At 34.0% G+C, this 15,158-nt stretch overlaps 1 protein-coding gene across 1 annotated transcript in view; it reads left to right on the forward strand.

The window, feature by feature from the left end:
- TXNDC16 (thioredoxin domain containing 16) overlaps positions 1–14,137 on the forward strand; it is a 103,947-nt gene extending 89,810 nt beyond the window's left edge. Inside the window, exons 16-19 of the mRNA XM_065871954.1 lie at positions 1,579–1,717; positions 6,286–6,446; positions 9,073–9,263; positions 13,869–14,137. Of these exons, the coding sequence (XP_065728026.1) occupies positions 1,579–1,717; positions 6,286–6,446; positions 9,073–9,263; positions 13,869–14,137 (760 nt within the window). The remainder of the gene's footprint in view (positions 1–1,578; positions 1,718–6,285; positions 6,447–9,072; positions 9,264–13,868) is intronic.
- The last annotated feature ends 1,021 nt before the right edge of the window (positions 14,138–15,158 follow it).

Here is a 15,158-nt window from a genome sequence, read left to right on the forward strand (position 1 = left end):
AAGTTTGCAAAATAATTTATTGTTTGTCTTTACACAGTTGATGAAGGAAAATAGGGCAGCAACATAACTAAATTTTTAATTTCCTTCTGGGAAGATCTGGGAAGTACTACCTGGCTATTCAGAATTTTTAGATATTCAAAATTCTTCTTTAGGCTAGATGCCCTCATGGGGCAACATGGGATTCATACTACTTCATCTTCCTATAAAAGTTTTCCTCTTTGGATTCTATTACCTGTGGTAAATTCTTTTCAGTTATCATAGTTTTATGAGGAATTTTATTTCTTGAGTGTCTGGGTTTTGATTTGCCACCAAGGTCTACATAAAATCAGTTTTTCTATATTTCTCGCAGAGTTTTAGGTGACGAACGGATACTTCTACTTAATTTTGTTATTGCAGACATACACTTAAGCAGTGCTTTTTTTAGCCACTTAAGTTGCTTTATTTGTAGAATTCGGGGCTCCTGTGAACTATCAAATATTTCAGTTGCTGCGGAATGAAGGACTGAACTGAAAATTTGGAAATTATGAATACATAGCATGTTCTACACTTATGACTCATCTTCAGATGCACGTGGAGTTAATAAGCCCCAGTTTGTGTTTATTATCCTCTGACTATATTATTCCTCATTGTCATTTCTGAGCTTAAATCTTTCATCCTGAATACTGGTGACACATGCTTTTGATGATCGAGCTCCATGAAATCAGTGATTTTTTAAAAGTGAATACAGAACTCCAGATCTTTAGGGAATATGAGACCCGTTCACCTGACACATGGACAGTCACCCACTCTCTTCTAGACCAGTAGTTTTCAGAGTATGTTTCGTTTATAACCAACTGGTTATATTACCAACAGGTAATCTGAAAACTGGGCTTTCTACTAATGTTTATAATATTATAATGTCTATAATTTTGTTTTAGCATGAATTAAGCTTTTACGTGATATAAATGTGACTACATCACTGGTAATTTCACACAAGACTTTTTTTGCTATTTAGTGATTTTCTTTTAAGTTTAGTTAGCAAAAGTAGTGATAGGAGGGAGCAGATATGGGCTCTGTTTCAGTGGAGAGAGCACAGACTGTATCTGGAATAGCTCAGTGTGAATTCTGTCTCTGCTGTTTACTGCTCTTTCATCATCAGTAAACAGAGGGTTATAGGGATGTTCTGACGGTTAAAGACTTAACTAGAAGCACCTGGTATAGTGCCTGGCCAATAACAGGCCCATTCTCATAAATGCCTGTCTCCTTGGCTCAGCAGTTTGGTGAGCAGCCCAAAAAGTGGAGAACCATTCAGTGTGTTCCGAATCCTATTTGGACATTTTCTTGATGGATAAGTTGTCTAGAAATACAAATCTGGCTAGATTACTATCTGTTGCTTTCTTCTAATCTAGATTATCAAGGTTCTTGAACTTGCTCAGATAGCCTCACATAGAAGATAAGTTTGTCTGGAAATCGAGTTCTTTTTTCCTTAGTATGACTTCCCATTTGCTGCCTCCATTGTGACTTCTTGGCCTAACTGTTCATATTTTTGATGATTTGCTATATTTGGGCTGGAAATTTTAATACTACATTTCTCCATAGGTCAAATAAATATGCTGTAACTCTTCCAGCCCTGCTGCTTGCCAGACACAAAGAAGGCAAAATCGAGAGCATTTCATTAGCTAATGTCCATGCTCAAGAAATAGTTCAAATAATAACAAATGCATCATTGGAAGTATTTGTGAGTATATTTTATAATAAGGATGTTATTTGAAATAAGAAAATCTAGACCAGTTAAAGACAGTGTGTTTTTAATACGTGATTTTCCAGCTTTTGTTGGCACAGGGCATGATGTGTTGTGATGTCAAGATTCATTGAGTTACTCTGTTTTATTATTCACCTGTTATGCATACAGCTTCTTTAGTCCACTGCCAAAAGTTTTCCTGTCCTTGGATTATTTTTATTGCTGAGATGCTTGTGGCTGATGGCCAGGTGAAGTACTCAATCTAGGCTGAAACTTGGCATAAAGCACCTAGATTCCAGAGAGCAGACTTCTGGGCTTCAGGTCCTTGCTTGTCTCCCTACTGGCTGTATGTAAGCATCTCTGTGCCTCAGTTTCCACATGTGTAAAATGTAGGTGATAGTAGCCCCTGCTGCAGAGCGTTATTGTAAGGACTAAACGAGATGGGTGTTCAGTGCTCTGTGTACAGTGTTTGGCCCCTGGTAAACACTCAACAAATGTTAGCTGGTATTATTACTTATACCATTTTAGAGCAAAATACTGTCTTACGAAAGTCCTTTTCCGATGCTTACTTTGTGTAATAATGGATTCAGGGGCCCAGCAGATGTAACCTGCATTTCTTGATTTTGGTTGTTTTGCATTAATATTAACTGTAGCTAGAATATTATAAATTTATGCTTTTCTACCTTTCTAAAGTGCCATAGGGGCACTATTATCAACTGTAAATACTGAACGAATATCCTCCTGTTACTGTTTTTTGTCATGCTGACCTAAATGATACTACATTTTAGGCTCAAAGAAATGAATGTATTCTTTAAGTTTTTTGTGACCTCAGTTCTGTTGCCTCCCCTCCCCCAATTAAAGTTACAGTTTATAATCAATCAAATCAATATTTTCAGGATGTGGTTTTCTAAATTATTTATAAAGTAACACTTTTGTCTTTAATGACATTATTAAATGACTTTCTTTAGCATATACATAGTGTAATATTTTTGGAATTATTATAAGACTTCAGCTTTTTTTTCCGAGATAATACAGGAAACTATAAAGAAGAAAATCAGAATAAACCATAACTTCTTTCACCAAGTTTAAATTTGGGGATATATTTTCCCGAACTTAAAAAAAAATTCCATGTGTATATATGTGTTTATCTTTTTATATTAAGGGATATTTCCGCCAAGAAATAAATATTTGCATATTAGTTTTTAAATATTGGCATAATATTCTGTTGTACTAATAAACCACAATTTATCTAATTTCCTGTTGGTTAATATTTAAGATGTCTTTGTTTTGTTTTGTTTTATTCTGGGACCATCCTTGTAGATAATCTTTGGGTGTTGCTATGACTATATACTTATGGTAAGTTCATAGAATTTGAATTGCTAGTCCAAAGGATAGGCACATTTTGAAGGCTTCTGACATTTATTCCTGTCTCGCCCAACGGAAGATTTGTATCATTTTACTCTTTAATCTTTGCCTAACTGCTAGATAAAAATAGGTATCTAATTGTTTTCTTTAAGATTATATTCTTTAAGGCTGAGAAACTGTGGGCAAGCTTAACAATTATCAATGTTTATAGTTAAGGCAAATTTACAACGTTTTTGTTTGCAGTGTTCAACTAAATAATGAACAGCTGTAATAATATTTATTTTGCTTTTAGTTACGATCTTTTCATAAATTCTAAAACCTTCAAGTGGTTATTAAATTTCTCAGTGCTGCTTTGTGTTGGAGCTTTAAGTCTAGAGCATCAGTGACTGTGTACAGTAGCCAGCTAGCAGTAATCTGTCTCCTGGCCTACACCTAGTTACCAGAAGGACTTTGGATCCTTCCTCTGGATAGGAAAGAGGAGTGGATGGCCGGATGGCTAACATTTTTTACATAACATCGAACTTTTATTTTAATGAACCTGATGACAAATTAGTCCAGGTAAATAGTGCCCAAATCTGAAATACATGATAATTTGCTATGTAAATATCATAAGTAAGCAATGATATATCCAAGGCTGTCACACTTAGAACTATTTGTTAGGTAATATGTTTAGCACTTTTCTCAGATACATGGAGTTCCTTTTTATGTTCTTATTATGAATAAGTTAAGAATATCAGAACCCACACAATTATAGTCTCTTACATACTCAAATAGCCAAAGGTCACCTTCCAGGGACCACATTTGATGACCTTTTCTGTTTCTTCTTAACCTCTGAATAGCAATCAAAACTCTTGATTGTGCTTTTCCTTCTTAAAATTCTCTCTTCCTTTGGCTTTTGCAATTCAATCCTCTCTAGGTACACTTTCAACCCTCTGGCCACTCTAGAATTACATCTTCAACGCTTTTTTCTTTTTTTGCTATGTTTTTCTTTGGGAGACTTTATCTATACCCATAACTTCTACTGTCATACCAGCTGATGATTCCTAACTCTGTTTCTAATCATAACCTCTAAACTCACACAACTCTTAGTCTTTCTTTCCTGACATAGGAAAGAGCAGTGCCTGTCACTAGCTTGTCTTTCCACAAATTCATATTCCAGTTAGTCATCTGAAACAGGCCTAACCATGTCACTCATTTGATACAAAATCTCAGTATTCCTGAGAGCTAGAAAGCCTGTGGAGTCATTTTCCCATCTGGTTTGACAGCCACATTTGCCTCTTGCCTGCCTAAGTCTGGTATGCTCCACTCTCACTGTTCCCCAGATACTCTGCATGCCTTAACACCTGTCTGCACCCTCATGATGCTCCCTGTATCTGGAATCCCTGCTCTAAGCACACACCTCTATCTAGCAAGGTCTTATTCCTTATGCAAGGCCCAGATCAAATACCACTTCCTAAAATCACCCATGAGCTCCCCTAACTTGTTTTTTAGTTTTAATTTAGAACCAATAGGTTTCCTTAGTGTCACACATTAATTTTTTTCTTGGATCACAGCAATTTGTATACTTCTTTCCTTCTCTAAACTATGAACTCTTTGAGGGCAGGCTTAGCATCTTACTTCTTTTTGATTCAGTACCCAGCATAAGATCTTGAAGTTCTCAATAAATTTTTGAATTGAGCAGTGATGGCTCCATTGCACCAGATTCGTCAGATCCATTCTGCTGGCTTGATGAGATCTGTCAATGTTAGGAAGGGGACGTAACTCATGTAGAAGAGAGAAGATGATAGTTAATACAAGAATACAACACAGGGGAGTTTGGAGAAGAAGGGATCTAAGATTTAAATCATGAAAGAGGAAGGTGTGAAAAGAGGATTTTTAGTGTGAAAGAGAAAGAAGAAAAATGAGAATTGGCAGAGGAAAATGGTTTTGAGAAATAAGTACGGAAAAGTATGTGCCAGAGTTTGGTGTTTGGGGATGAATCGGAGGTGGTTGGCACCGTGAAAAAAATTGTTCATTTGGATTTCTAGTGTGACCCAATGAAATGGCAAGCTGGTGAACAGGATGCCTGAGCGCTAGTTTCATTCAACTCTTCCTTCTACTTAGCTGTGTGACTTCAGCAAGTCAGCTTCTCGTCTTTGGTTTCCTTATCTGTCAGCAGGGGATTAGTTTTATGATATAGGAAGATTTAATCCAGCTCAAAAGTACATCCAGAAGATGAATTAATAGATGTGGTACTAAAAATGGAAAATGGTAGAAGCCTTTAATATTCTAAGTCACTGCTAATTTCTTTTTTAAATTTTTATTGGAGTATAGTTAATTTACAATGTTGTGTTAGTTTCAGGTATACAGCAAAGTGAATCAGTTATACATATACATATATCCACTTTTTAGATTCTTTTCCCATATAGGCCATTACAGAGTATTGAGTAGAGTTCCCTGTGCTATACAGTAGGTCCTTATTAGTTATCTATTTTATATATAGTGTCACTGCTATTTTTAATCCTGAATATGTTAACTTTGTTTGTTACTCTTTCAATTCTTATTAATAACAGCCTAGACAAGTTGTCTTCTACAAATATATAAAAACGTTCTCTTTTAACTAATAAAAAGAATAAAAGGGTAAGATTTCTTATTTCTTACTAAATTTTTTCATTGTTATTTTAAACCCCAAAGAAATAAGAGACTTTTAAAATTTGTTTTAGCATATTATTGAATTACTTTAATTATGCTAAAAACTCATAATTTTGAAACAAAGTAAGATTTTATTAATTTTTAAGTAATCATAGATGTTAAAAGATTATATCTTTAACGCTCAGCTTATGTTTTTTTTCAAAAATTTTATAAAGATATAACAAGAATTTTATTTGTCATGTGTACGTTGGCTAGTCTGATCCAGATTTTAGCATAAGAAATTATTAGAAGTGCTACATCCTTGTAAAACAGGGAGCTCCTTTAATTTGTTTTCAAATTCTATTAGTAGTTTTATTTTGAAAATAACTCATTCTTAAGGCAAAATGGGTTTAAATTAAAAAAACTCTTGAGATTCATAGTTATTCATCAGTATAGCAAAATCTCCACTTAAATGAAAATGTTTGAAATACATTTTACAAACTAAAATTGCAAGAGTGATTTGAACATTATTTTCTACTTTATACACTATAATTCTCCGTTTTTCTTGGTTTGTTTTTTGTTTTAAACAGCCAGAAATCACTGTGGAAAATCTTCCCACTTATTTAAGACTTCAGAAACCATTACTCATTTTATTCAGTGATGGCAGCATAAATCCTCAGCATAAAAAAGCAATATTGATGCTGCTAAAAGAGAAACACTTGGATTCACTTACCCCTTGCTGGTTAAATCTGTAAGTATATATTTTTTTATTTTTTAATACGTAAAAGGTAAAGAAAGTATAATTATTATTAAATTTTCATTAGGGAATGAAACTCTACTTGTGGAGTTATATATTATGGGACCAATGTGTATGTTATCATGATATTTTAGTAACTAAACTCCCTCAGATTGTCTAAGATGACATTGTTTTAGACTGAATTCTGTTTTACAGTAAATTCTTTTTTTTTTTTGCTGTGTGATTTTTTTTCCAGCTTTATTGAGGTATAAATGACAAATAAAATTGTAAGATATTTAAAATATACATTGTGATAATTTGATATATGTATACATTGTGAAAAGATTCTTCCATCTAATTATTTAACACATCCATCACCTCACATATTTATTTTATATATATAAACTTTTGGGGGGTGGTGAGAACATTTAAGTTCTACTCTCTTAGCAAATTTCAATGATACAGTACAGTATTATCAACTATAGTCATCATGTTATACATTAAATCCTCAGACCTTATTCATCTTGCAACTGAAAGGTCTGTATTCTTTTACCAATCTCTCCATATTTCCCCCACCCTGTAGTCCCTGACAACTTGTCTACTCTGTTTTTATGAATTTGACTTTTTTTTAAGATTCCACATATAAGTGATACTACTATGTAGTATTTGTCTTTCTCTTTCTGGCTTATTTCACTTAGTATAATGCCCTCAAATTCCATCCATGTTGTAGCAAATAGCAGGATTTCATTCTTTCTCATGGCTGAATAATATTCCATTCTCTAAGTCTGTTTCTGTTTTATAAATAAGTTCATTTGTATCATTTTTTTTAGATTCTGCATATAAGTGATATCATATGATATGATATTTGTCTTTCTCTGACTTCTTCCCTTACTTTGATAATCTCCAGGTCCATACAAGTTGCTGCAAATGGCATTATTTCATTTTTTTAATGGCTGAGTAATATTCCATTGTATATATGTGCCTCATCTTCTTTATCCACTCCTCTGTTGACGGACATTTAGGTTGCTTCAATGTCTTGGCTATTGTAAACTGTGCTGCAGTGAACATTGGGAGTGCATGTATCTTTTTGAACCATGTTTTTCTCCAGATATAATATGCCCGGGAGTGGGATTGCTGGATCATATAGTAGCTTTATTTTTAGTTTTTTAAGGAACCTCCATACTCTTCTCCATACTGGCTGCACCAATTTACATTCCCACCAACAGTGCACAAGGGTTCCAGTTTTTCCACATCCTCCCTAGTGCTTGTTATTTGTGGTCTTTTGTTGGTAGCCATTCTGACAGGTGTAAGGTGATATCTCATTGTGGTTTTTATTTGCATTTCCCTGATGATTAGTGATGTTAAGCATCTTTTTATGTACCTTTTGGTCATTTGTATGTTTTCTTTGCAAAAATGTTTATTCAGTTATGTCCATTATTTAATTGAATTGTTGTTTTGTGATTGAGTTGTGTGAGTTCTTTAGTTATTTTGGATATTAATCCCCTATCAGATATATGATTTGCAAATATTTTCTCCCCTTCTGAATGTTGCCTTTTCATTTTGTTGGTTTCCTTTGCTGTGCAGAAGTTTTTTAGTTTGATGTAGTCCCACTTGTTTATTTTTGCTTTTGTTGCCTTTGTTTTTGGTGTCATACAATAAATTTTTAAAGATAATTTTTCTGATTTTAAAAGTAATGGATGTTCATTGAGGGAAATTAGGCAAATACAGAAAAATAAACATTGTGTTATTTTGGCATTTTTCTTTAATTCCTTTTTCTGTATTTCTGTATTTTAAAAATGCAGCCTAAAACTTTACAGAAAATTATCAGTGCATTTACCAACAATATTTCCTGGTATATTTTCTAGATGTGTGGCTTGTGTTATTACATTTAATGTCTCTGAACACAGTTCACATATTTAGATACACTATCCATTGTTCAAAGTCATCAGATGAAAGACATTTCATTTTTAACTCATTGGAAAAAATGGGGCAGTGTACACTTTTGTTGTGAAAGTACTGTACTGTACTTTACTAACAGTACAGCCTATTACTTGAAACACAGTTTTCCCAGGTAATTATCCTTGTAGCTATCTCAGAGTGAAATAGTTCTTTCCATAATGTGGAATGTGCTGTATTAGGAAAAATAGGTGTCTTAAACTTGTGGTTTCCTTGTATGAATACTTTAAAAAATCTTTTTAATTTGAAATTAATCCTGAGGAAAGAGACAATTTTATTTGGAAAAGGGGTATTTATTATGAGTATCTTGTTATTTTATAGTTTTGTAGCCATTTAATTTTTGAGCTGACATGTGATCAGATACTTGACTAAACTTTGGAAGGAATGTATTGATTGTATTGAGACAAAATTGACAAGCCTTTGGACTACGTTTTTCATTGAAACTCATTGGTTGCCTTTTTTCTCCTAAGAGAAATACAGTAAGTACCCTATGTTAAACTTTTTATGACTCTGGTTACTATTAACATAGTTACAGACCTCTTGATTTTTAGGACATATTTTCATAAAATAAACTTCCTGGCATGATACTATGTTTAAAGGTTAATATGTTTTACAAACTGTTGTTCTTGTTATTTTGTTATAGAAAGAAATATTAATTAACGTGTTCAGTTGCTCCCTTTTATAGGAAGAATACTCCCGTGGGGAGAGGAATCTTGCAGGCGTATTTTGATACCCTACCTCCCCTTCCTCTTCTTGCTGTGGTAAATCTGCATTCAGGCGGCCAAGTATTTGCATTTCCTTCAGACCAGGCTATCACTGAAAGGAACCTTTTATTGTGGCTGAAAAAATTAGAAGCAGGACTAGAAAGTCATATCAGTAAGTTTCCTGTTTTAATGTGCACAATTTTATATTTTGTTTCATGGATTTTTTTTAAACTTGAATTATCGTTCATGGATGCTAGAATGAGTTGAATTGTAATGTTTGTAAGTTTTCTAAATATTAATACGCTGATAGCATTGTCCATGGGACAGTCTCCTATATGGTAGGTATTATTACCCACAGAAAATAAGAGTCATATGAAATTTAATAATAATAGCTAACATTTATTGAATGCTCAGTAGATGTCTGGCTCAAAGCTACGTGATTCACATGCATTATCTCATTTATTCTCACAAGAGTCATGGGAACTATCATTACCTGTAGAAGAGTTAAGTAACTAGTTCAAAGTCATATAATTAACCAGTAAATGAGGAAGCTTGGATTTCAACATGGCTCTATTGTACTCCAGAGCCAGAATTTTGAACCACAAGAAAATAGATCTTGACCCAGAATTTATAATGCTGGCTTATGACATGCCATACTCCCTATTTTTCTAAAACCTATGTGGATTTATACCTGTGGTATAGATGAGTATGTTAGTTTATATACAATTGTGACAACAGGCCTGTTGATATAATTTAAATTAGTTAACATGTAATCATCTAGATCATTAGTCTGTTGAGGAAATAGTGTGAAATTTGATGTAATGAAAAGTTTCCTAAGGTACTTCTGAGGATTTTGTTATTGGAAACCAAATGAACTATATTATAATAACATTTTGACACTGTTCATGACCGAGTTCTGGAATAAGGGTGTGTGTGTGAATATATATGTATACACACTGTGAATATATATATATATATATATATATATATTTATATACACACAGTTTTATATATTTATATACACACAGTTCTGGTATATAAACTCCAATTCAGTGTTACACTGTCTCTCAGCCAGCATGCATTGTGTGAGTTGTCATTATGTATATTTATATTTAATCAGATTCTTGAATTTATTTGTTTTAAGTGCCAATCATTGCAGCACACCTGTTCTTCCCAGGAGGTCTATCTACTTCATTTCTGTTAAGTTAGGCAGTTTTAACTAAATTACTGTGTTTAAATAGTCTATAAAAGGTATTTGTATATTGAAATGTAATTCACATACCGTAAAATGCACGCTTTTAAAGGATACAGTTTGATGGTTTTTTTGTATATTCACGAGGCTGTGCAACCATTACCACTACTGAATTTTAAAACATTTTCATCACTGCAAAAAGAAACCCTATACCTATTAGCACTCACTCCCCATTCTCCCCTCCCTTCATTCCCTGACAACCACTCATGTACCTTCTGTCTTTATGGATTTGCCTAATCTGGACATTTCGTATAAATGGAATCATACAACATGAGGCCTTTTGGGTCTGGCTTCTTTCCCTTAGCATAGGCTTTCAAGGACCATCCATGTTATAGCATGAATCAGTAGTTCATTCCTTTCTATGGATGAATAATATTCTATTGGATGGATATACCCCATTTTGTTTCTCCATTCAGCAGTTGATGGACATGTACATTGTCTCCACTTTTTGCTATTATGAATAATGCTGCTATGAACATTCATGTACATGTTTTTCTATCACGTACACAGATAGCATATGGCAGTTGCCCCACTCTCTTGAATACAGCATCTTTGTAACAGGTTTTAAATTAGGAAATTTACATCCTCCAACTCTGTTCTTCATGTGCAGGATTATTTTGGCTTTTCTGGGTCCTTTTAGATGTATATATTTTTAAGTCTTAATTTTCTGAGATAATTTATTAGTTTTAACATTTTCCTAGGATATGTAAAAAAGTAATTAAATTGACTATTTTGTCTTCCATAATCTGAAAGAAGCCTTTCTATGGTTGTTATCACTCAATGTTGGCTTCTTCATTCTAGCCACACAACATAGGGGTCCTTTCGGTTGTAGCTCTTGAGCTCTTCAGATAGTCTACGTTCTCTTCTCTATCTGCATTGCTATTTTATAGAAGCAGTTGAGTGTTGTCATTTTGCAGTTGCTGTGACACAGAGGCCTCGGGGACTCTAAGTCAGATAGGATTATATGTAAGTCAGGCCAGAATACCTCTCCAACTGAATTGCTTTAAAAAAGGTCGTGTGATGTTCAAAGACACAGAAACCTGAGCTTCTGACCCAGCCTCCTTGATTACTAACTGTGGTTTTAGGCAAGTTTTTTCTTTGTTCCTTCCTTTACAACTATAAAAGGAGATTAATAGTTCCTACTCTGACTACATCACAGTTATTTTAAAAATCAAAATTAAGTATGCAAAGGCATACATTTAAAAATGTAAAACCTAAAGTGTTATTATTCTTCATGTAAAGATCCTTTCCTACAAGCAACATCCTTGGGGGCTTTGATTCCTCAACTCAAACCATTACTAGAATTCTTCTGAGTTTCCTGAGAGACTGGTATTTCTTCCATTGCAATTATGTTAATACCTCTGGTTTCCATTACTTCTTTTTATCACTGCTCCTGATCTTAATTTATTCCTGCAGCCTCTGGGAATAGGGAAGAAGCAAAAGTCCAAGCAGGACTTTTCTGTATTGGGGCTTGTCTTCTGTGCTGCCAGGACCTGCTCTCACCACACCTTGGGAGACAGATCTGAGACAGGGATGTTGCAGCCACTCTTAGAATAGCCTGAATCTGTAACATGGTGCCACCAGTCCCTGCCTCACCTTGCTTGCTGCACATCTTAATTTCTGTGAAACTGTCACCACTGGCTATTCTTACTTGAGACTTACACTTCATTTTGTTCAAGTTCTCTGACCTTTCTAGGCCTTGGTTTTCTCACCTATAAAATTGGGATAATAATTGTACTTTCCTCGTAGGGTTGTAAGGATTAAATACATAATGCCTGATATATAGTAAAGCCTCAATCAATGTTGGCGATTATTATTATCATTACTAATTTGATAATAATGTCTTTATTGCCCATATGTGATGAGAGTACAGTTTTATTTGTAACTGAAAACATTAAGATCTTTATAGAGCTCCTTCAGGAAATAATTAGCAGAATTAGGATGTCCAGTTTCAGGCATATTGTCATCATCTCAGACCACTAGGCTGCAGTGTTTACCTTAAAAAATAAATACTGCAGGGGCTTCCCTGGTGGCGCAGTGGTTGGGAGTCCGCCTGCCGATGCAGGGGACACGGGTTCGTGCCCCGGTCTGGGAGGATCCCACATGCCGCGGAGCGGCTGGGCCCGTGAGCCATGGCTGCTGGGCCTGCGTGTCCGGAGCCTGTGCTCCACGGCGGGAGAGGCCACAACAGTGAGAGGCCCGCGTACCGCAAAAAATAAATAAATAAATAAATAAATACTGCTAAATCTTTGCTGTGCTTTAAATTGGACTTAAAGATGCTTTATCTGCATGTTGCAAAGTATAGTTATTCTTACTTCTTACCTAGTCATTATATTCAAGAAACTATTTTATCTGTTTGTCACTTTTGAGTCTGCTAACCTGGCAACACTGTAATTTGAAACATCAATTACAAGGGTAGCCTAAAGTTAATACCCTGCTGATGTACCATGGATTTCATATAACTGAGTCTGAGTGAAGAAATCATATATCAATAAGTAGAGTATAGATATACATATATATTGATGCAGATTTTCGTTTGTGCTTTAATCTACTCTAGGAAATTAAAGTTTCTTAAAATGTCCTAAGCTTTTATTTGATTTATGAGAGATGCTAAAGTTTTTATTTTTGAGCATTACTTTCTTTTCATGTACCAGTGCATAGATTCTTTCACTGGAATTTATTTTTTAACTGTTTACTTTGCACATTTCCTTATATATAGTTTATTTCTCAAATAGTATTTCAAATAGGCAACTAAACTCTGAAATTGTGTGAAATCTGTTTTCTAAATGGAGAAAAGCTAGTTTATCTCATGTATATGTTGTCAGCGTAAATTCATTTTCTTTTTTTAATGACCAATGTTTTAAAATAATGTTAAGATTCACTGCCATGATTCCAATCACTGTCTGTTAATAGTACAGTTGATTCCATAGCAATTTTAAATGATTTCTTGCCTATAATTATTTTTATAAAATGTACTTTTTTTTTCATCAAGTATGTGCAAAGGATGTTAATCAAATCTTCCAAAACAGAAAATGCTTTAAAATGTAAGGAGATACTTGTCTAAATAATAAATCTCTATGTATGTTCCAAATTTTTTTTCTGAAATGTTTCATAGTTATAGTTCTTTGGGATAAAGACAGGGATAGGGAGGGAAGCAAGAGACTTCTTCATTTTAACTTGTCCCTGGCTGTGTGTAATCTCATTACACATATTGCTATTTTTTAAAACCTCAACAAGGATTAACAGGCAGTGAGATTATGGGCCTTTTGTGTTTTTCCTATTAATACTTATCTTTATTTAAAATAGAATAGCTTGTAAATGTAATATATGAAAAATGTCTAATAGTGACAAATGTATCAAGCTTCTTAGATGATGATAATAAAATATAGCTTTGCTCAGATAAGGAAAACTGATAAGACCTTTACTCCTACAAATATATTTTGCAAAATAAAACATTTTCTAGTATATTCATGTGATGAGATTTTATATGTTCATCTTTAATCCTTGATTCTATCTTTCTTCCAGAAATTTTACCTGCTCAGAAATGGAAACCTCCTCTGCCTGCTTATGATTTTCTAAGTATGATGGATGCTACAACATCACAGCATCCTACTAGGAAAGTTCCTGAGTGTATAAAAGAAACTGATGTGCAGGAAAATGATAAAGAACAGCCTGAAGATAAATCAGCAATCAGAAATGAACCTACTGGAACACTGAGAACAAAGCATTGGAATAGAAGTAATTGGTTTGAAGAAGCCAAAAAACAATTCAGGCATGATAATAAAGAATTATGATGCTCAAAAGTCAACTAATTTCATAGGGCTGTGGAAAGCTTTCTGAAGTCTTTTTGGCTTATTTGATAGACTTAAGAATTTATTTCATTAAAAAGTAATACTATCTCACCACTATTATTCAACATAGTTTTGGAACTTTTAGCCACAGCAATCAGAGAAGAAAAAGAAATAAAAGGAATCCAAATCAGAAAAGAAGAAGTAAAGCTGTCACTGTTTGCAGATGACATGATACTGTACATAGAGAATCCTAAAGATGCTACCAGAAAACTACTAGAGCTAATCAACAAATTTGGTAAAGTAGCAGGATACAAAATTAATGCACAGAAATCTCTTGCATTCCTATACACTAATGATGAAAGATCTGAAAGTGAAATTAAGAAAACACTCCCATTTACTACTGCAACAAAAAGAATAAAATATCTAGAAATAAACCTATCTACGGAGACAAAAGACCTGTATGCAGAAAATTATAAGACACTGATGAAAGAAATTAAAGATGATACAAATAGATGGAGAGATATACCATGTTCTTGGATTGGAAGAATCAACATTGTGAAAATGACTCTACTACCCAAAGCAATCTACAGATTCAATGCAATCCCTATCAAACTACCACTGGCATTTTTCACAGGACTAGAAAAAGAAATTTCACAATTTGTATGGAAACAAAAAAGACCCTGAATAAGCGAAGCAATCTTAAAAAGAAAAATGGAGCTGGAGGAATCAGGTTCCCTGACTGCAGACTATTCTACAAAGCTACAGTAATCAAGACAGTATGGTACTGGCACAAAAACAGAAATGTAGACTAATGGAACTGATAGAAAGCCCAGAGATAAACCCACACACGTATGGTTACCTTATTTCTGATAAAGAAGGCAAGAATATACAATGGAGAAAAGACAGCCTCTTCGATAAGTGGTGCTGGGAAAACTGGACAGCTACATGTAAAAGAATGAAATTAGAACACTCCCTAACACCATACACAAAAAATAAACTCAAAGTAGATTAAAGACCTAAATGT

Source organism: Phocoena phocoena, chromosome 2 (assembly GCF_963924675.1).
Source record: "Phocoena phocoena chromosome 2, mPhoPho1.1, whole genome shotgun sequence".
NCBI lineage: Eukaryota > Metazoa > Chordata > Mammalia > Artiodactyla > Phocoenidae > Phocoena > Phocoena phocoena.